This window comes from Catharus ustulatus, chromosome 29, assembly GCF_009819885.2.
Source record: "Catharus ustulatus isolate bCatUst1 chromosome 29, bCatUst1.pri.v2, whole genome shotgun sequence".
NCBI lineage: Eukaryota > Metazoa > Chordata > Aves > Passeriformes > Turdidae > Catharus > Catharus ustulatus.
This window is the reverse complement of record NC_046249.1, coordinates 2,423,441-2,444,984: the sequence shown is the minus strand read 5'-3', so window position 1 is coordinate 2,444,984 and position 21,544 is coordinate 2,423,441. Positions and strand designations below refer to the sequence as shown.

At 58.3% G+C, this 21,544-nt stretch overlaps 1 protein-coding gene across 4 annotated transcripts in view; it reads right to left on the bottom strand.

Moving 5' to 3' along the window:
* Positions 1 to 245: 245 nt before the first annotated feature.
* The window catches only part of ANO8 (anoctamin 8), a 41,356-nt gene continuing 20,057 nt past the window's right edge, over positions 246 to 21,544 (bottom strand). For 3 of the 4 annotated variants that reach the window (XM_042780045.1, XM_033082300.2, XM_033082302.2), the window contains exons 8-18: positions 18,354 to 18,515; positions 15,791 to 15,943; positions 14,818 to 14,944; positions 14,681 to 14,736; positions 13,453 to 13,527; positions 13,093 to 13,236; positions 11,354 to 12,010; positions 8,694 to 8,885; positions 5,572 to 5,703; positions 3,137 to 3,247; positions 246 to 1,003 (exon numbers count right to left, since the gene is read on the bottom strand). In XM_042780045.1, the coding sequence (XP_042635979.1) occupies positions 338 to 1,003; positions 3,137 to 3,247; positions 5,572 to 5,703; positions 8,694 to 8,885; positions 11,354 to 12,010; positions 13,093 to 13,236; positions 13,453 to 13,527; positions 14,681 to 14,736; positions 14,818 to 14,944; positions 15,791 to 15,943; positions 18,354 to 18,515 (2,475 nt within the window). In that variant the 3' untranslated portion in view covers positions 246 to 337. The remainder of the gene's footprint in view (positions 1,004 to 3,136; positions 3,248 to 5,571; positions 5,704 to 8,693; positions 8,886 to 11,353; positions 12,011 to 13,092; positions 13,237 to 13,452; positions 13,528 to 14,680; positions 14,737 to 14,817; positions 14,945 to 15,790; positions 15,944 to 18,353; positions 18,516 to 21,544) is intronic. The other variant, XM_033082303.2, reaches the window with a different exon arrangement.

The window sequence follows — 21,544 nt, the reverse complement described above, 5'->3', positions numbered from 1 at the left end:
GGAACCTTCGCCCTCCTCTTCCTCCTCCTTCTCCGCCCGGTTCTCCGGCTCCTCGTGCCCCCGTATCCCGGGTCAGAGCCCGGCACCGCCGTTCTTCTCCCGGTTCCTCCCGTTCCCCCGTATCCCGAGTCAGAACCGGGAACCTTCGCCCTCCTCTTCCTCCTCCCGGTTCCTCCCGTTCCCTCGTGTCCCGGCTCAGAACCGAGCACCGCCGCTCTCCTTTCCCTCCTCCCGGTTCCTCCCGTTCCCTCGTATCCCGGCTCAGAACCGAGCACCGCCGCTCTCCTTTCCCCCCTCCCGGTTCCTCCCGTTCCCCCGGAGCCCCGGGAGCCCCCGGTCAGAGCCGGGCACCGCCGCCCTCCTCCTCCTGCCGGTTCTCCGCTTCCTCCCTCGCCCCTTCCTCGTTGAGCTGCGCCTTCCCCGTCCCCGCGTCCGCCGAGGGCCCGGCCCGGGGCTGCGGGGACGCTCCGGTGCCTCCCCCGTTGGCCCCGAGCCCTTCGGATTTGCCAAAATTAAAAAGCTTGCCGGGGTTGAAGGGCTTGGTGGGCGATTGCACCTTCTCGGTGCCGCCCGCGTCCCGCTTAGTCTCGGGCGATTTGAGGAATTTGAAGCTCAGGAACGCCGGCAGTTTGTTCTCAGTGCCCGTGGGCGACTGAGGCGACCTGGAGGTGGCAGTGCCACCCGCGGCCGCGCCACCCGACAGGAATTTGCCCTGCAGGGGGATGATCTGCTTCAGCTTCATCACGTTGTTGGTGGCCAGCAGCGAGCTGGGCCGTTTGGGTTTGTCCGAGCCGTGCGAGGAGGAGGCTCCGGAGCTTTTCCCCTTGGGCTGGCTCTTGTCGTGGGCCGGGTCCTGCCCGGTGGTCTCGGATTTGGTGGCCTCGTCGCGGGCGGGGTCGCGGTCGCGTCGCGCCTGCAGCTCCGCGTGTCGCTGCCGCTCCTCCTCCTCGCGCTTGCGGCGCTGCTGCTGCTGGAAGTGGTGCTGGGCCTGCCGCTCGTGCTTCTGGGGACACCAGGGGACATCGAGGGGACACCGCGCGTGGGGGGACGGCCGGGGGATGGGGACAGGCAGGGGACACCGGGAATGGGGACAGGGAATGGGGACAGGCAGGGGACATCGAGAGGACATCGGGTATGGGGACAGCCAGGGGAGAGGGAATGAGGACAGAGAGGGGACATCGGGCATGGGGACATCGAGGGGACACCGCCCGTGGGGGGACGGCCGGGGGGATGGGGACAGAGAGGGGACAGGGAATGGCGACAGAGAGGGGACATCGAGGGGACACCGCGCGTGGGGGGACAGCCGGGGGGGATGGGGACAGCCAGGGGACATCAGGCGGGGGGACAGCTAGGGGGACACCGGGAATGGGGACAGAGAGGGGACAGGGAATGGGGACAGCCAGGGGGACATCGAGGGGACACCACACGTGGGGGGACGGCCGGGGGGAGTGAGGACAGCCAGGGGGAAACGGGATTTGGGACAGCGAGAGGACAGTGAATGGAGACATAGCTAGGGGACAGAGAATGGGGACACCGCGCATGGGGGGACGACCAGGGGATGGGGACAGGCAGGGGGACAGGGAATGGGGACACAGCTAGGGGACACCGGGAATGGGGACAGGCAGGGGACATCGAGGGGACACCGCGCGTGGGGGGATGGCCGGGGGGATGGGGACAGGCAGGGGACATCGAGAGGACATCGGGTATGGGGACAGCCAGGGGGGAATGGGGACAGCCAGGGGAGAGGGAATGGGGACAGAGAGGGGACACTGGGAATGGGGACAGGGAATGGGGACAGCCAGGGGGACATCGAGGGGACACCGCGGGTGGAGGGACGGCCGGGGGGATGGGGACAGCCAGGGGGAAACGGGATTGGGGACAGCTAGGGGGACACCGGGAATGGGGACAGAGAGGGGACAGGGAATGGGGACAGCCAGGGGGACATCGAGGGGACATCAGGCATGGGGACAGCCAAGGGGGAATGGGGACAGAGAGGGGACACCGTGTGTGGGGGGACAGCCGGGGGGAATGGGGACATCGAGGGGACATCGGTCATGGGGACAGAGAGGGGACACTGCGCGTGGGGGGACGGCCGGGGGGATGGGGACAGGCAGGGGACAGGGAATGGGGACAGAGAAGGGACACTGGGAATGGGGACAGCCAGGGGGACATCGAGGGGACACCACACGTGGGGGGACAGCTGGGGGGAGTGGGGACAGCCAGGGGGAAATGGGATTGGGGACACAGCTAGGGGACACCGGGAATGGGGACAGAGAGGGGACATCGGGCATTGGGGGACAGCCAGGGGACAGGGGATAGGGACAGAGAGGGGACACTGAGTGCGGGGATACAGTCAGGGGGACATTGAGAATGGGGACAGCTAGGGGGACACTGTGTGTGGGGGGACAGCCGGGGGGATGGGGACAGCCAGGGGACAGGGAATGGGGACAGAGAGGGGACACTGGGAATGGGGGGACAGCCGGGGGGATGGGGACAGAGAGGGGGACATCGGGCATGGGGACAGAGAGGGGACATCGGGAATGGGGACAGCCAGAGGAAGCAGGAATGGGGACATGGAGGGGACAGGGAATGGGGACACAGCTAGGGGACACTGGGAATGGGGGGACAGCCAGGGGGACATCGAGAGGACACCGTGCGTGGGGGGACAGCCATGGGGATGGAAATGGGAACAGGGAATGGGGACAGAGAGGGGACACTGGGAATGGGGACAGGGAAGGGGACATCACACCGGCATGGGGGCAGCGAGGGGGACATCGAGGGGACACCGGGCATGGGGACACAGCCAGGGGGGAATCGCAACGGGGACAGAGAAGGGGACATCGAGGGGACATTGGGAACAGGGATACATCCAGGGGACACTGGGCATGGGGACATTGAAGGGACACCGGGCATGGGGGCCACACCCAGGGGACACCAGGCATGGGGACAGCCTGGGGTGGCCATGGGGACACCTTGGGGCAGCCACCAGCCCTGGGGGCACATTGGGGACCCCAGCAGCCCCCGGGGACACCTCGGGGACACTCTGGGGACACCTTGGGGACACCTTGGGGACACCCTGGGGACACCCTGGGGACACCCTGGGGACACCCTAGGGACACGGTGGCCCTGGACCCACCTTGAAGGCCTCTCGGCGCTGGTACTCCAGCTTGGCCATCTCCTCGGCCACCCAGGCCGGGATGTCGGGAATCGCCGCCTGGATCACGAACTTGAGCAGCAGCGCCAGGTGCTGGGGACATGGGGACAGGGGACGTGCCTGAGCACTCCCAGAGTGCCCCAAATCCAGCCCAAAACAAGGCCCAAAATCCCAAATTATGGCCCAAAATCCAGCCCAAAATCCAGCCCAAAATCCCAAATTATGGCCCAAAATTTGGCACAAAATCCTGCCCCAAATCCCAAAACAAGGCCCAAAATCCAGCCCAAAATCCTGCCCAAAATCCAGCCCAAAATCCCAAAATATGGCCCAAAATCAGGCACAAAATCCGGCCCCAAATCCCGAAATATGGCCCAAAATCCAGGTCTAAATCCCAAAATTCCAAAATCAGGGTTGTGAATTTCCAGGGATTTGAGTGTCCAGGCTGCCCAACCATTCCGTGGGCCATTCCCAACATTCCCAGTCCCGCCATTCCCACCAGTCCCACCATTCCCATCAGTCTCACCATTCCCAGTCCCGCCATTCCCAGTCCCACAACTCCCAGTCCCATCATTCCACCATTCCCACCATTCCCACCATTCCCAGTCCCGCTATTCCCAGTCCAACCATTCCACCATTGCCACCATTCCCACTCCCACCATTCCCACCATTCCCAGTCTCACCATTCCCACCATTCCCAGTCCTGCCATTCCCACCATTCCCATTCCCATTCCCACCATTCCCACCATTCCCACCCTTCCCACAATTCCCACCATTCTCACCATTCCCAGTCCTGCCATTCCCATCATTCCATGTTTCCACCATTCCCAGTCTTACCACTCCCACCATTCCCACTGTTCCACCAGTCCCCACCATTCCCACTATCCCACCATCCCACCATTCCCACCATTCCCAGTCCCACCAGTTCCACCATTCCCAGTCCCACCAGTTCCACCATTCCCAATCCCACCATTCCCAGTCCCACCAGTTCCACCATTCCCATTCCCACCAGTCCCACCAGTCCCATCCCACCATTCCCACTCCCACCCTTCCCACCCCGAGCCGCACACCCCCAACCACAACCACCACACCCCAAACCCCACAGCCCAAGCCCTGCAGACCCCAAACCCCACAGCCTGCAGACCCCAAACCCCCCAACCCCAGCCCTGTAGACCCAAACCCCAAACCCCACAACCAGCACACCCGAAACCCCACAGCCCCAGCCCTGCAGACCCCACAACCCAAGCCCTGCAGACCCCAAACCCCACACCCCAAACTCTGCAGACCCCAAACCCCACACCCCAAACTCTGCAGACCCCAAACCCCACAGCCTGCAGACCCCAAACCCCAGACCCCAAGCCCTGCACACCCCAAACCCCACAACCTGCAGACCCCAAACCCCCCAACCCCAGCCCTGCACACCCCAAACCCCACAGCCCAACCCCTGCAGACCCCACAGCCCCAGCCCTGCAGACCCAAACCCCACAGCCCCAGCCCTGCGGACCCCAAACCCCACAATCAGCACACCCCAAACCCCACAGCCCCAGCCCTGCTGACCCCAAACCCCAAACCCCAACCCCTGCAGACCCCAAACCCCACAGCCAGCAGACCCCAAACCCCACAGCCCCAGCCCTGCAGACCCCAAACCCCACAGCCCCAGCCCTGCACACCCCAAACCCCACAGCCCCAGCCCTGCACACCCCAAACCCCAAACCCCAACCCCTGCAGACCCCAAACCCCACAGCCCAAGCCCTGCACACCCCAAACCCCACAGCCCCAGCCCTGCACACCCCAAACCCCAAACCCCAACCCCTGCAGACCCCAAACCCCACAGCCTCAGCCCTGCACACCCCAAACCCCACAGCCCCAGCCCTGCACACCCCAAACCCCAAACCCCAACCCCTGCAGACCCCAAACCCCACAGCCCAAGCCCTGCACACCCCAAACCCCAAACCCCAACCCCTGCACACCCCAAACCCCACAGCCCCAGCCCTGCACACCCCAAACCCCAAACCCCAACCCCTGCAGACCCCAAACCCCACAGCCCAAGCCCTGCACACCCCAAACCCCACAGCCCCAGCCCTGCACACCCCAAACCCCAAACCCCAACCCCTGCAGACCCCAAACCCCACAGCCTCAGCCCTGCAGACCCCAAACCCCAACCCCTGCAGACCCCAAACCCCCCAGCCCCAGCCCTGCACACCCCAAACCCCACAGCCTGCAGACCCCAAACCCCACAGCCTGCACACCCCAAACCCCACAGCCTCAGCCCTGCAGACCCCAAACCCCACAGCCTGCAGACCCCAAACCCCACAGCCCCAGCCCTGCACACCCCAAACCCCACAATCAGCACACCCCAAACCTCACAGCCCCAGCCCTGCAGACCCCAAACCCCTCTCGGGGTGACCACCACCCCGCACCTCCAGCACCACCACGGACACGATGGCTCCCTCGGGGCTGAGCCACGGGAACAGCCTCTGCAGCTGCCCACACTGGGCTATCAGGTAGCAGTTGACCACGATGGCCAGCACGCCCATGGCCTCCATCACCTTCTGCAAGAGCACAGATTGTCCCTCTGTGAGATGTCTTGGGTTGAAATGCGGGATGTGAGCAGAAGTGTGGGATCTATCTGCATCTGTTAAACCAGGTGGGGCAGTGATTCTGATCTCTGGGGGATATCTCCTGTTAATGGCTCATATTTTATAAACCAGGTGGGGCAGTGATTCTGATCTCTGTCAGAGATATCTCCTGTTAATGGATCAAATTTTATAAACCAGGTGGGGCAGTGATGTTATCTCCATGGGAGGTATCTCTTGTTAATGGGTCATCTGTTAAAAACCAGCTGGGGCAGTGATCTTTATCTTTATCATCTTTATCTTTATCTTTATCTTTATCTTTATCTTTATCTTTCCACAACCCATCCTTCCTCCAAGAGATATCTCCTGTTAATGGCTCATATTTTATAAACCAGATGGGGCAGTGTTCTTTATCGTTTCACAACCCATCATCCCTCCAGAGGGATATGTCTTGTTAATGGGCCATATTTTATAAATCAGGTGGGGCAGTGCTCTTATCTCTGTGGGAGATAATCTCTGTTAATGTGTCATTTGTTAAAAACCAAGTGGGGCAGTGATCCTTATCTCTGTCAGGGATATCTCCTGTTCATGGCCATATTTTATAAACCAGGTGGGGCAGTGTTCTTATCTCTGTGGGAGATAATCTCTGTTAATGGGCTATCAATTAAAACCAGGTGGGGCAGTGATCCTTGTCTCTGTCAGAGATCTCTCCTGTTCATGGCCATGTTTTATAAACCAGGTGGGGCAGTGTTTATCTTTATCTTTATCTTATCTTTATCTTTATCTTTATCTTTATCTTTATCTTTATCTTTATCTTTATCTTTATCTTTTCATAACCCATCCTTCCTCCAGGAGATCTGTCCTGTTAATGGCTCATATTTTATAAACCAGTTGGGGCAGTGCTCTTATCTCTGTCAGAGATATCTCCTGTTAATGTGTCATTTGTTAAAAACCAAGTGGAGCAATGATCCTTATCTCTGTCAGAGATATCTCCTATCAATGGCCATGTTTTATAAACCAGGTGGGGCAGTGATCTTTATCTTTAGCTATCTTTATCTTTATCTTTATCTTTATCTTTATCTTTATCTTTATCTTTTTGTCTTTATCTTTATCTTTATCTTTTCACAGCCCATCCTTCCTCCAGGAGCTATCTCCTGTTAATGGCTCATATTTTATAAACCAGGTGGGGCAGTGATCCTCATCTCCAGGAGATCTCTCCTGTTCATGGCCATGGAGTCTCACAGCCTGACTGATAAAATTCCATCAGCTCATTTGAGTTGCTCCAGCCAGGGGGAGGAGCCAAACCTTTCCTACCCAGATAAAAACTGAGATTTGGAACATCAGAGCAGCCTTTCCCACTGGATCCCAGAGGAAACCCAGACCCTTCCACATCATCCCTGGAGCTTGGGAGGGAAACTGCACCTTGTACAGAACCACATCTGTCAGTGCAGGAGGATGCAGCCACCATGGGATGGCACTGCTGCCAATCCCTGCCTGACTGACGGTGTCAGCTTGGATTCTGGCTCTGGTAGGGTTTGGGGTTTGTGCTTTGTAATTCTGTATTTCTATTTTAATTTCTTCAGTAAAGAACTGTTATTCCTATTCCAAATTTCCTGAGAGCTCCTTAATTTCAACATTATAATAATTTGGAAGGAGGGGGTTCCATTCTCCATTTCAAACAGAGGCTCCTGCCCTTCTCAGCACACACCTGTCCTCCAAACCAGGACAGTAATTCTGTATTTCTATTTTACTTTCCCTAGTAAAGAACTGTTATTCCTATTCCCAAATTTCCTGAGATCCCCTTGATTTCAAAATTATAATAATTTGGAGGGAGGAGGTTTCCATTCTCCATTTCTGCCTTTCTCAGCACACACCTCTCCTCCAAACCAGGACAGTAATTCTGTATTTCTATTTTGATTTTCCTAATAAAGAACTGTTATTCCTATTCCCATATTTCCTGAGAGACCCTTAATTTCAAAATTCCAATAATTTGGAAGGAGGGGGTTTACATTCTCCATTTCAAACAGAGGCAGGGTTTGGGGTTTGTTCTTTGTAATTCTGTATTTCTATTTTACTTTCCCAGTAAAGAACTGTTATTCCTATTCCCATATTTCCTGAGAACTCCTTAATTTCAAAATTACAATAATTTGGAGTCGGGGGTTTATATTCTCCATTTCAAAGAGAGGCAAGGTTTGGGGTTTGTTCTTTGTAATTCTGTATTTCTATTTTAATTTTCCTAGTAAAGAACTGTTATTCCTATTCCCATATCTTTACCTGAGAGCTCCTTAATTTCAAAATTATAATAATTTGGAAGGAGTGGGTTTACAGTCTCAATTTCAAGGAGAGGCTCCTCCCTTTCTTAGCAAACACCCATCCTCCAAACCAGGACAGTAATTCTGTATTTCTATTTTACTTTCCCTAGTAAAGAACTGTTATTCCTATTCTCATATTTCCTGAGAGCCCCTTAATTTCAAAATTCCAATAATTTGGAGGGAGGGGGTTTCCATTCTCCATTTCTGCCTTTCTCAGCACACACCTCTCCTCCAAACCAGGACAGTAATTCTGTATTTCTATTTTACTTTCCCCAGTAAAGAACTGTTATTCCTATTCCCATATTTCCTGAGAGACCCTTAATTTCCAAATTATCATAATTTGGAGGGAGGGGATTTTCATTCTCCATTTCAGAGGCTCCTGCCTGTCCTCCAAACCAGGACAGTAATTCTGTATTTCTATTTTACTTTCCCCAGTAAAGAACTGTTATTCCTATTCCCAAATTTCCTGAGAGCTCCCTAATTTCAACATTACAATAATTTGGAGGGAGGGGGTTCCATTCTCCATTTCAGAGGCTCCACCCTTCAACAACCACCCATCCTCCCAACCAGGACAGAGACAAAACCACCCCAGACCCCCTTGGGGTGTCCCCAGGGTGTCCCCAGGGTGTCCCCAGGGTGTCCCCAGGGTGCCACCTGCCACTGGCCGATGCTGGGGACGCGCTGGCCGAAGGGTCTCTGCAGCCCCGTGCAGAGTTTGAAGGCGTCGCTGCGGATCTCGATGACGTTGTTGAGCAGGGCGCACATGGCGGCCAGCGGGAAGGCCGAGGAGAAGAGCACCACGTAGCCAAACTGGATGAACATCTCCTGGTAGTCCTGGAACGTGTCCTGAGGGGGGAAAGGTGGCGTGGGTGGGGTAAGGGACATTTCTGGGGGGTTCTGGTGGCCGTGGGGACACCTCGGGGATTCTGGTGGCCATGGGGGGACATCGGGGAGCCCACCAGGAACAGGGACACTTTGGAAGGCCACCAGGCATGGGGACACCTCAAGGAACCTTGGGGTTCCTGGTGGCCATGGGGACACTTCAGGGAGGCCACCAGGAACAGGGACAATTTGGGGATCCTGGTGGCCATGGGGACATCGGGGAGCCCACCAGGAACAGGGACACCTCAGGGATCCTGGTGGCCACGGGGACACCTCAGAGAGACCACCAGGAACAGGGACACCTTGGGGATCCTGGTGACCACAGGGACACTTTGGGGATCTTGGTGGCCATGGGGACATCTTGGGGAGGCCACCAAGGACTGGGACACCTCAGGGATCCTGGTGGCCATGGGGACACCTCGGGGAACTTGGTGGCCATGAGGACACCTCAGGGATCCTGGTGGCCATGGGGGGACATTGGGGAGGCCACCAAGTCCAGGGACATCTCAGGGTGTCCTCAAGGACACTTTGGGGATCCTGGTGGCCACAGGGACAACTCAGGAAGGCCACCAGGTCCAGGGACACTTTGGGGAGGCCACCAGCCATGGGGACACCTCAAGGAACCTTGGGGCTCCTGATGGCCATGGGGACACTTCAGAGAGGCCACCAGGTCCAGGGACACCTTGGGAAGGCCAACAGGAAGAGGGACACCTCAGGGACCCTGGTGGCCACAGGGACACTTTGGGAATCTTGGTGGCCATGGGGGCACTCTGGGGAGGTCAACAGGAACAGGGACACCTCGGGGATCCTGGTGGTCACAGGGACAATTTGGGGATCCTAGTGGCCATGGGAACACTTCAGAGAGGCCACCAGGAACAGGGACAATTCGGGGATCCTGGTGGCCATGGGGGCACCTCAGGGAGGCCATCAGGAGCAGGGACACCTCGGGGATCCTGGTGGTCATGGGGACACTTTCGGGAGGCCACCAGGAACAGGGACACCTCGGGGTTTCTGGTGGCCATGGGGACACCTTGGGCATCCTGGTGTTGGGGACACGTCGGGGAGCCCAGCAGGAACAGGGACACCTCAGGGATTCTGGTGGCCACGGGGACACCTCAGAGAGGCCACCAGGTCCAGGGACACCTTGGGGAGTCCACCAGCCATGGGGACACCTCAAGGAACCTTGGGGTTCCTGATGGCCACGGGGACACCTCGGGAAGGCCACCAAGTCCACAGGGACACCTCAGGGTGTCCTCAAGGACACTTCGCGGATCCTGGTGGCCACAGGGACAACTCAGGGACCCCACAAGCCTTGGGGACACCTTGGGGTTCCTGGTGGCCACAGGGACACCTCGGGAAGGCCACCAGGTCCAGGTGGCCACTTCGGGGATCCCAGTAGGTCCAGGGACACTTTGGGAAGGCCACCAGCCGTGGGGACACCTCAAGGAGTCCACAGGACATGTTGGGGATCCTGGTGGCCATGGGGACACCTCGGGGACCCCACAAGCCCTGGGGACACCTTGGGGATCCTGCTGGCCACGGGGACACCTCGGGGAGGCCACCAGGAACAGGGACACTTTGGGGAGGCCCAGGCACACCTCGGGGATCCTGGTGGCCATGGGGACACTCTGGGATCCTGGTGGCCATGGGGACACTTCAGAGAGGCCATCAGGAACAGGGACACCTCGGGGATCCTGGTGGCCATGGGGACACTTTGGGGAGGCCACCAAGTCCACAGGGACACCTCAGGGTGTCCTCAAGGACACTTTGGGGATCCTGGTGGCCACGGGGACGCCTCAGGGAGGCCACCAGGTCCAGGGACACTTTGGGGAGGCCACCAGCCATGGGGACACCTCAAGGAACCTTGGGGTTCCTGGTGGCCATGGGGACACCTCAGGGAGTCCCACAGGTCCAGGGACACCTTGGGGTTCCTGATGGCCACAGGGACACCTCAGGAAGGCCACCAGGTCCAGGTGGCCACTTTGGGGAGCCCAGTAGGTCTGGGGACACTTTGGAGAGGCCACCAGCCATGGGGACACCTCAAGGAACCCACAGGCCATGTTGGGGATCCTGGTGGCCATGGGGACACCTCAGAGACCCCACAAGCCCTGGGGACACCTTGGGGTTCCTGATGGCCACAGGGACACCTCGGGGAGGCCACCAGGAACAGGGACACTTTGGGGAGGCCCAGGAAGACCTTGGGGATCCTGGTGGTGACCATGGGGACACCTCAGGGAACCCACAAGCCCTGGGGACACCTTGGAGATCCTGGTGGCCGTGGGGACACTTCAGGGAGGCCACCAGGGACAGGGACACCTCGGGGATCCTGGTGACACCTCAGGGAGCCCCAGGCACACCTTGGCGAGCCCAGCAGGTCCAGAGACAAGATGACAAAGGTGACAAAGGTGACAAAGGTGACGAAGGCCACCCACCTCGTACTTCTTCATGCAGCTCTCCACCTCGGCCTGCGTCAGCTGCGTGGAGAAATCCTCCTCGGGGGGGTCAATCCACGAGGCTCGGTTGCGCTTCCTCCCCTCCTCCTCTCCTTCCTCCTCCTCCCTCCTCCTCCTCCTCGCCACCCCCGCGGGCTCCTCCGCCCCGCCGGGACTCCCGGGCTGCGCTTCGGCCTCATCCTCCTCCTCCTCCTCGCACATCTCGAACACGGCGGCGGGGTCCATGCCCTTCTCCACCATGGTGGGGCTGCCCTCCTCCAGGAAGGGCTCATCCTCGGGGCCAGCGGGCTCTGCTCGCCGCTCGCCACGCTCGATGAAGCTCACCTTCTTCAGCTTCAGCCCGCAATCCAGCGCGCTCTCCTCCTCCTCCTCCGAACCTCTCCGCTCTTCCTCCTCCTCCTCCTCCTCCTCGGGCACTCCGCACCCCCCGTTCAGACATTTCTTCTCGCCGCGCGGTCCCTCCGGAGGGGGCTGCGGGGGTCGCCGAGGGGCGAGCAGGCAGAGCAGGGCTCGGGCGAGCTGCCGGAGGTTGCGCACGGTGAGGTCGCCGCGGCGGAGGCGCCGGTACAGGTGGGGCTGCGACACCTCGCGCACGTTCTGCAGGAACTGGCGGGTGATCAGCAGCGTGGCCAGCATCTGCGGGGACACGGCGGCCACCGCGTCACACCCGGGTGGTGGCGGGGGTGTGGCCAAGGTGTGGTTCTGGGGGGGGGTTTTGGTTCTCCTGGGGTGTCACCAATTCGGCTGAGCTCTCCCTGCTCCTCTCTGTTGTCCCCTCGGTGTCCTCCCTGTGTCCCTGCTCCTCCTGTGATGTCCTCGTGGTGTCCCTGCTCCTCTCTGCTGTCCCCAAGGGGTCTCTGTTCCTCCTGTGATGTCCCCGTGGTGTTCCTGCTCCTCTCTCTTGTCCCCTCGGTGTCCCTGTTCATCCTGTGATGTCCTCGTGGTGTCCCCACTTCCCCCGTGGTGTCCCCAACTCCTCCTGTGATGTTTCCCTGATGTCCCTGCTCCCTCTCTGCTGTCCCCAAGGGGTCTCTGCCCCTCCTGAACTCTCCCTGTTCCTCTCTTCTGTCCCCTCGATGTCCCCTGTGGTGTCCCTGCAGTGTCCCCACTCCTCCTGTGATGTCCCCATGATGTCCCTGCTCCCTCTGTACTGTCCCTGTTCCTCTCTCTTGTCCCTGCGGTGTCCCCACTCCCCCTGTGATGTCCCCGAGGGGTGTCCCTACTCCTCTTGTGGTGTCCTCCTGATGTCCCCGCTCTTCTCGTGGTGTCCCCAATCCTCCTGAGCTGTCCCTGCTCTTGTCCCATGTCCGGGTGTGTCCGGGACAGTTGGGGACACCGCTGTCCCCTGGCTGTCCCCACAGCCAATGAGGGTTTGGGGACACCGCTGTCCCTCCCATGTCCCCAAAACCAGGGGGGATTGGGAACATCTCTGTCCCCTGGCTGTCCCCATGGCCCAGGCGAGGTTGGGGACACTGCTGTCCCTCCCATGTCCCCGTGGCCAAGGCGGGGTTGGGGACAGCACTGTCCCCCGTCTGTCCCCATAACCAAGACAGGGTTGGGGACACCACTGTCCCTCCCATGTCCCCGTAGCCAATGGGGGTTTGGGGACATCGCTGTCCCCTGAGTGTCCCCACAGCCAGGAGAGCTCGGGGAAGTTTGGTGACACCTCTGTCCCCCCTCTGTCCCCCCCGTCCCCACCCTCCCCTCCCCGCTCCTACTTTGGATACTCCCAGGGTCCAGCAAAAGCGCAGGAGGCGCCTGAGGAAGATGAGGGACAGGTGGAGGTGGAGGAGGATGGAGGGGAGCAGAGCCTCCCGGAGCTGCCGCGCGAGGCTCTGCGACAGGGACAGGATGAGCAGGAGCTGCGGAAGGGACACACAGGGACACAGAGGGGACACCGAGGGACAGGACACAGAGGGGACACCACGGTGACACAAGGACACAGAGACACCCGTGAGCCGCGCTGGCACCGCCCGTGCCACGGCGGGGACACACGCGGGGACAGCCGGAGGGGCTCGGTGGTGGTGGATGTTGGGGACAGTTTGGGGACAATGTGGGGACACGTGTGTCCCCCTCACCTCCTTGAGGCGCTCCATGTCCTTGAGGTAGAATCCGATGTAGAAAAGGCTCAGGTAGGAGTTGACGAACTGGAACTGGCGGTGACACCGGGGGGGTGGCACCTCGGTCACCTCCGTGTCCCCTCGGTGTCCCCTCGGTGACATCGCCAGCCCCAGCTGTCACCTCTGCAGCTGCCAGGACCCCTCTGGTCCCCATGTCCCTTCTGTCCCCTCCAATCCCCTTGTGTCCCCTGTGTCCCCATGGTGTCCCCATGTCCCCTGTCCCAGAGTCCCCCTGTCCCCTGTCCCAGTGTCCCTATGTCCCCCCCAGTGTCCCCAGTGTCCCCCTGTCCCCTGTCCCAGTGTCCCCATGTCCCCATGGTGTCCCCTGTCCCGTCACCAGGGCAATTTTAATGATGAGGTGTCCCCTGTCCCTCTGTCCCCTTTCCCCCCAGTGTCCCCATGGTGTCCCCATGTCCCCTGTCCCATCACCAGGACAATTTTGATAATGAGGTGTTCCCTGTCCCCTGTCCCAGTGTCCCTATGTCCCCTCAGTGTCCCCAGTGTTCCCTGTCCCCCCAGTGTCCCTTGTCCCCTCACCAGGACGATTTTGATGATGAGGTGTCCCCTGTCCCCCCAGTGTCCCTAGAGTCCCCATGTCCCCCTGTCCCCCTGTCCCCTCAGTGTCCCCAGTGTTTCCTGTCTCCCCAGTGTCCCCAGTGTCCCCAGTGTCCCCTGTCCCCTGTTCCCCTGTCGCCTGTACCCCCAGTGTCCCCAGGTCCCCTCACTGTCCCCTCACCAGGACGATTTTGATGATGAGATGTCCCCTGTCCCCTCAGTGTCCCCAGTGTCCCCTGTCCCCCTGTCCCCTATCCCCTCAGTGTTCCCTGTCCCCCCAGTGTCCCCATGTCCCCCCAGTGTCCCCAGTGTCCCCTGTCCCCTCCCTGTCCCCTCACCAGGACGATTTTGATGACGAGATTTCCCCTGTCCCAGTGTCCCCTGTCCCCTGTCCCGTGTCTCAGTGTCCCCCTGTCCCCTCAGTGTCCCCAGTGTCCCCTGTCCCCTGTCCCCTCACCAGGACGATTTTGATGACGAGATGTCCCCTGTCCCCCCAGTGTCCCCAGTGTCCCCAGTGTCCCCATGTCCCCTCAGTGTCCCCTCACCAGGACGATTTTGATGATGAGGTGTCCCCATGTCCCCTCAATGTCCCCAGTGTCCCCTGTCCCCTCAGTGTCCCCTGTCCCCTCACCAGGACGATTTTGATGATGAGATGTTTCTCGTAGGCGCTCTGCAGCCGATAATTCTCTGCAGGGCACGGGGAGGGGTCAGGGGGTCCCAGGGCCACCCCAGGGCCACCCCGGGGCCACCCCAGGGTCCCCAGCTCACCCATGTCGTTGAGCCACAAGGCCACTTTCTTGTAGAGCTCGTCACAGGCGGTGACAATGACAGCCAGGATGATTTTGGGCAGGAAGCGAAGGATGCGCGGCAGCTCGGGGACACTGAGCACAAACTCCTGAGGGGACAGGGACAGAGGGGACAGAGGGGACAGGGACAGGGATGGGACAGGGACAGGGATGGGACAGGGAGAGGGATGGGACAGGGACAGGGACAGGGACAGGAGATGGGGACAGGGATGGGGACAGGATTGAGACAGGGGACAAGGGATGGGGACAGGGAAAGGATGGGGACAGGGATGGGGACAGGGATGGGGACAGGGATGGGACAGGGATGGGGCAGGGACAGGAGATGGGGACAGGGGCGGGGACAGGATTGAGACAGGGGACAAGGGATGGGACAGGGGATGGGGACAGGGATGGAACAGATCAAGACAGGGTTGAACAGGGAACAAGGGACAGGGATAAAGGTCAAGGGATAAGGGACAGGGACAGGGATGGGACAGGGACAGGGATGGGGACAGGGACAAGAACAGGATCAGGGTCAGGATCAGGAACAGGAGCAGTGTCCCCATCCCTGTCCCTGTCCCTGTCCCCATCCTTGTCCCATCCCTGTCCCCATCCCTGTCCCATCCCTGTCCCTGTCCCATCCCTGTCCCTGTCCCTTATCCCTTAACCTTTATCCCTGTCCCTTGTTCCCTGTCTCAACTGTCCTGATCTCCTGTCCCATCCCTGTCCCTGTCCCTGTCCCTGTCCCTGTCCCCTCCCTGTCCCATCCCTGTCCCCCCTGTCCCTGTCCCATCCCTGTCCCCTCTGTCCCCATCCCTGTCCCTCTCCCCTCCCTGTCCCTGTCCCCATCCCTCTCCCCTCCCTGTCCCTGTCCCCTCTGTCCCCTCCCTGTCCCACCCCTGTCCCTGTCCCTGTCCCCTCTGTCCCCTCCCTGTCCCTGTCCCCTGTGTCCCGACCTGCAGCTGGAAGCAGCCCAGCATGAGGACGAAGACGATGGCGAGGCAGGCGAGGCACAGGGGGAGGCTGACGAGGCTCTGGAACAGGAGGCGCTTCCAGGGCGGGTAATAGAACTCCTCGGAGCTGGTCACGGGGCTGATGCGCTTGGTGCCCTGGGGACAGGGAGCTGGCACCGGGACTGGGACCCCAAAACCCCCCTGGGACACCCCTGGGACCCCTCTGGGACCCCCCTGGGACCCTAAAAACCCTGGGACCCCAAAAACCCCCCTGGGACCCCAAAAACCCTGGGACCCCCCTGGGACCCTAAAAACCTGGGACCCCAAAAACCCTGGGACCTCATAGCCCTGGGACCCCAAAAACCCTGGGACCCCCCTGAGACCCCCCTGGGACCCCTCTGGGACCCCATAGCCCTGGGACCCCATAAACACTGGGACCCGTCCCCAACCCTGTGACCCCATTCCCATCCTGTGTCCCCATTCCCATTCTCTGACCCCATTCCCCATTCTGTGACCCCAATCCCATCCCTATTACCCCAATCCCACTCCATGACCCCATTCCCCATTCCATGATCCCATTCCCACTCTGTGACCCCATTCCCATCCCTGTGACTCCAACCCCCATTCTATGACCCCAATCCCAGCCCTATAACCCCATTCCCCACTCTCTGACCCCATTCCCCATTCCATGACCCCATTCCCCATTCCATTACCCCAATCCCATCCCTGTGACCCCATTCCCCACTCCATGACCCCATTCCCCATTCCATGACCCCAATCCCATCCCTGTGACCCCATTCCCCACTCCATGACCCCAATCCCATCCCTGTGACCCCATTCCCCACTCCATGACCCCATTCCCCATTCCATGACCCCAATCCCCATTCCATGACCCCAATCCCCATTCCATGACCCCATTCCCCATTCCATGACCCCATTCCCCATTCCATGACCCCATACCCCATTCCCCATTCTATGACCCCATTCCCCATTCCATGACCCCAATCCCCATTCCATGACCCCATTCCCCATTCCATGACCCCAATCCCATCCCTATGACCCCATTCCCATCCTGTGACCCCATTCCCAATCTGTGCCCCCATTCCCCACTCTATGACCCCATTCCCAATCTGTGACCCCATTCCCAACCCTATGACCCCATTCCCCACTCCATGACCCCAATCCCATCCCTGTGACCCCATTCCCCATTCCATGACCCCATTCCCCATTCCATGACCCCATTCCCATCCCTATGTCCCCATTCCCCACTCTGTGCCCCCAATCCCCATTCCATGACCCCATTCCCCACTCCATGACCCCATTCCCCATCCCTATGACCCCATTCCCCATTCCATGACCCCAATCCCACTCTGTCACCCCATTCCCATTCCATGACCCCAATCCCCACTCTGTGCCCCCATTCCCCATTCTATGACCCCATTCCCATTCCATGACCCCATTCCCACTCTGTGCCCCCATTCCCCATTCCATGACCCCATTCCCCATTCCATGACCCCAATCCCCATTCCATGACCCCATTCCCATTCTATGACCCCAATCCCATCCCTATGATCCCATTCCCCATCCTGTGACCCCAATCCCCATTCTATGCTCCCAATCCCATCTCTGTGCCCCCATTCCCACTCCGTGACCCCAATCCCATTCTGTGCCCCCATTCCCCATTCCATGACCCCATTCCCCATTCCATGACCCCATTCCCCATTCTATGACCCCATTCCCCACTCTGTGCCCCCATTCCCCATCCTGTGCCCCCATTCCCCATTCCATGACCCCATTCCCCATTCCATGACCCCATTCCCCATTCCATGACCCCAATCCCCATTCCATGACCCCATTCCCCATTCCATGACCCCATTCCCCATCCTGTGCCCCCATTCCCCATTCCATGACCCCATTCCCCATTCCATGACCCCATTCCCATTCCATGACCCCATTCCCATCCCTATGACCCCATTCCCATTCTATGACCCCAATCCCCATTCCATGACCCCATTACCATCCCAGTGACCCCATTCCCCACTCCATGACCCCATTCCCCATTCCATGACCCCATTTCCCATTCCATGACCCCAATCCCCATTCCATGACCCCATTCCCACCCCTGTACCCCCATTCCCCACTCTGTGACCCCATTCCCAACCCTATGTCCCCATTCCCCATTCCATGACCCCATTCCCCACTCCATGACCCCATTCCCACTCTGTGCCCCCATTCCCCAATCTATGACCCCATTCCCCATTCCATGACCCCATTCCCATCCCTGTGACCCCAATCCCAACCCTGTGACCCCAATCCCCATTCCATGACCCCATTCCCCATTCCATGACCCCCTCCCCACCCTTGTCACCCCATTCTCCATCCCATGACCCCATTCCCATCCCTATGACTCCAATCCCATTCCATGACCCCATTCCCATTCTATGACCCCATTCCCCATTCCATGACCCCATTCTCATCCCTGTGACCCCATTCCCCATTCCATGACCCCAATCCCCATTCCATGACCCCGTTCCCACTCTGTGCCCCCATTCTCCCACCCCCTGACCCGGAATTGGGGCCGGGGCTCCTCCAGGGACTCCCCGGGCGTGTCCAGCGTTCCCCACTTGTAGGCGAACTCGGCGCCGCGGCGCTTCCACTCCTCCAGGAAGAGCGTGGCCCAGAGCACGTTGAACAGCGCGAAGAGCACGCAGGAAATGTCCTGGCTGGTCTGGGGGACGCACGGCACCCACTGCAGCGGCCCCACACACCCCACACGCGGCTCGTGGGGTCGGGAATTCCCTCGGAGGGGGAGGGGATGGGGGGGAGGAGGGAAATCCTAAAGGGAGGGGTGGGAAATCCTAAAGGGAGGGAAATCCCAAAGGGAGAGATGGAAAATCCCAAAAAAGGGAAAGCCCAAAAAAAGGAAATCCCAAAGGGAGAGATGGAAAATCCCAAAAAAGGATGGAAAATCCCAAAGAAGGATGGAAAATCCCAAAGAAGGATGGGAAATCGCGAAGAAGGGAAAGCCCAAAAGGAGAGATGGAAAATCCCAAAGAAGGGAAATCCCAAAGAAGGGAAAGCCCAAAGAAGAATGGGAAATCCCAAAGAAGGATGGGAAGTCTCAAAGAAGGATGAGAAATCCCAAAAGGAGGGGTGGGAAATCCCAATGAAGGATGGGAAATCCCAAGGAAGAAAGGGAACCCCACAAGGAGAGATGGGAAATCCCAAAAGGAGAGATGGGAAATCCCAAAGAAGGATGGGAAATCTCAAAGAAGGATAGAAAATCCCAAGGAAGAAAGGGAACCCCAAAAGGAGAGATAGGAAATCCCAAAGAAGGGAAATCCCAAAGAAGGATGGGAAATCCCAAAGAAGGGAAATCCCAAAGAAGGATGGGAAATCCCAAAGAAGGGAAATCCCAAAGCGGGATGGGAAATCCCAAAGAAGGAAGGAAAAGCCCAAAGAAGGGAAATCCCAAAGGGAGGGGTAGGAAATCCCAAAAGGAGAGATGGGAAATCCCAAAGAAGCGAAATCCCAAAGGGAGGGGTGGGAAATCCCAAAGAAGGGAAAGGCCAAAAGGAGGGGTGGGAAATCCCATGGAAGAAACGGAACCCCAAAAGGAGAGATGGAAAATCCCAAAGAAGGATGGGGAATCCCAAGGAGGGGTGGGAAATCCCAAAGAGGGATGGAAAATCACAAAGAAAGATGGGAAATCCCAAACAAGGATGGAAAATCCCAAGGAGGAAAGGGAACCCCAAAAGGAGAGATGGAAAATCCCAAAGAAGGGAAATCTCAAAGGGAGGGATGGAAAATCCCAAAGAGGGATGGAAAACCCCAAAGAAGGGAAAGCCCAAAAGGAGGGTTGGGAAATCCCAAAAGGAGGGATGGAAAATCCCAAAGAAGGGATGGGAAATCCCAAAGAAGGGATGGGAAATCCCAAAAAAGGGAAATCCCAAAGAAGGATGAGAAATCCCAAAGAAGAAAGGGAACGCCAAAAGGAGAGATGGGAAATCCCAAAAGGAGAGATGGAAAATCCCAAAGAAAGATGGGGAATCCCAAAGGGAGGGGTGGGAAATCCCAAAGAAGGGAAATCCCAAAAGGAGAGATGGGAAATCCCAAAGAAGGGAAAGGCCAAAGAAGGGAAATCCCAAACAAGGATGGAAAATCCCAAGGAAGAAAGGGAACCCCAAAGGGAGAGATGGGAAATCCCAAAGAAGGGAAAGCCCAAAGAAGAACGGGAAATCCCAAAGAAGAATGGAAAATCCCGAAGAAGGATGGGGAATCCCAAAGAAGGGAAATCCCAAAAGGAGGGTTGGAAGTCCCAAAAGGAGGGATGGAAAATCCCAAAGAAGGGAAATCCGAAAAGGAGGGGTAGGAAACCCAAAGAAGGATGGGGAATCCCAAGGAAGAAAGGGAACCCCAAAAGGAGAGATGGGAAATCCCAAAAGGAGAGATGGAAAATCCCAAAGAAGAATGGGAAATCCCAAAGGGAGGGGTGGGAAATCCCAAAGAAAGATGGGGAATCCCAAAGGAAGGGGTGGGAAATCCCAAGGAAGAAAGGGAAGCCCAAAAGGAGAGATGGGAAATCCCACAAGGAGGGATGGGAAATCCCAAAGAAGGGAAATCCCAAGGAAGGGACAGAAACCCCAAGGAAGGATGGACACCCTCAAGCAGGGATAGAAACCCCAAATAGGACAGAACCCCTGTGGGATTTGGGAACCCCAAAAGGGCCCCACTCCTATGGGATTTGGGGATTTGGGATTTGGGATCTGGGGTCCCCACCCTGTGGGATTTGGGGTTTGGGGTTTGAGAATTTGGGGGTTTGAGGATTTGGGGATTTGGGATTTGGGGGTTTGGGGATTTTGGGTTTTGGGGATCTGGGAATCAGTGGATTTGGAGGTATGGGATTTGGGAATTTGGGATCTGGGGTTTGGGTGTTTAGCATTTGGGGATTTGGGGATTTAGGATTTGGGGTTTGGGATTTGGGGGTTTGGGGATTTAGGGTTTGGGGGGTTGGGGTTTGGGAGATTTGGGTATTTGGGGGTTTGGGATTTGGGGTTTTGGGGTTTGGGGATTTGGGAATCAGGGGATTTGGGGGTTTGGGATTTGGGGTTTGGGGGTTTGAGGTTTGGGATTTGGGAATTTGGGGCCAGCCCCAGCCCTGTGGTATTTGGGGATTTAGGGTTTGGGGTTTTGGAGGGTTGGCATTTGGGTATTTGGGGGTTTGGGATTTCAGGACTTGATGTCTGGGATTTGGGGTTTGGGTGTTTGGCATTTGGGGATGTGGGGATCTGGGATTTGGGGTTTGGGGATTTGGGGATTTGGGAGTTCGGGGATTTGGCGGTTTGGGATTTGGGGGTTTGGGGATCTGGGGACAGCACCAGCCCTGTGGGATTTGGGGATTTGGGGTTTGGAGTTTGGGGATTTGGGTGTTTGGGTGTTTGGGATTTGGGGATTTGGGATTTGGGGTTTGGGACCAGCCCCAGCCCTGTGGGATTTGGGGATTTGGGGTTTGGAGTTTGGGGATTTGGGTGTTTGGGTGTTTGGGATTTGGGGATTTGGGATTTGGGGTTTGGGACCAGCCCCAGCCCTGTGGGATTTGAGATTTGGTGTTGGCGATTTGGGGTTTGGGGATTTGGACACACCAAAAGGACAGACCCCAGTAGGATTTGGGGATTTGGGGTCTGGGGTCTGGGATTTGGTGTTTGGGATTTGGGGTCTGGGGTCCCCACCCTGTGGGTTTTGGGATTTGGGGTGCGG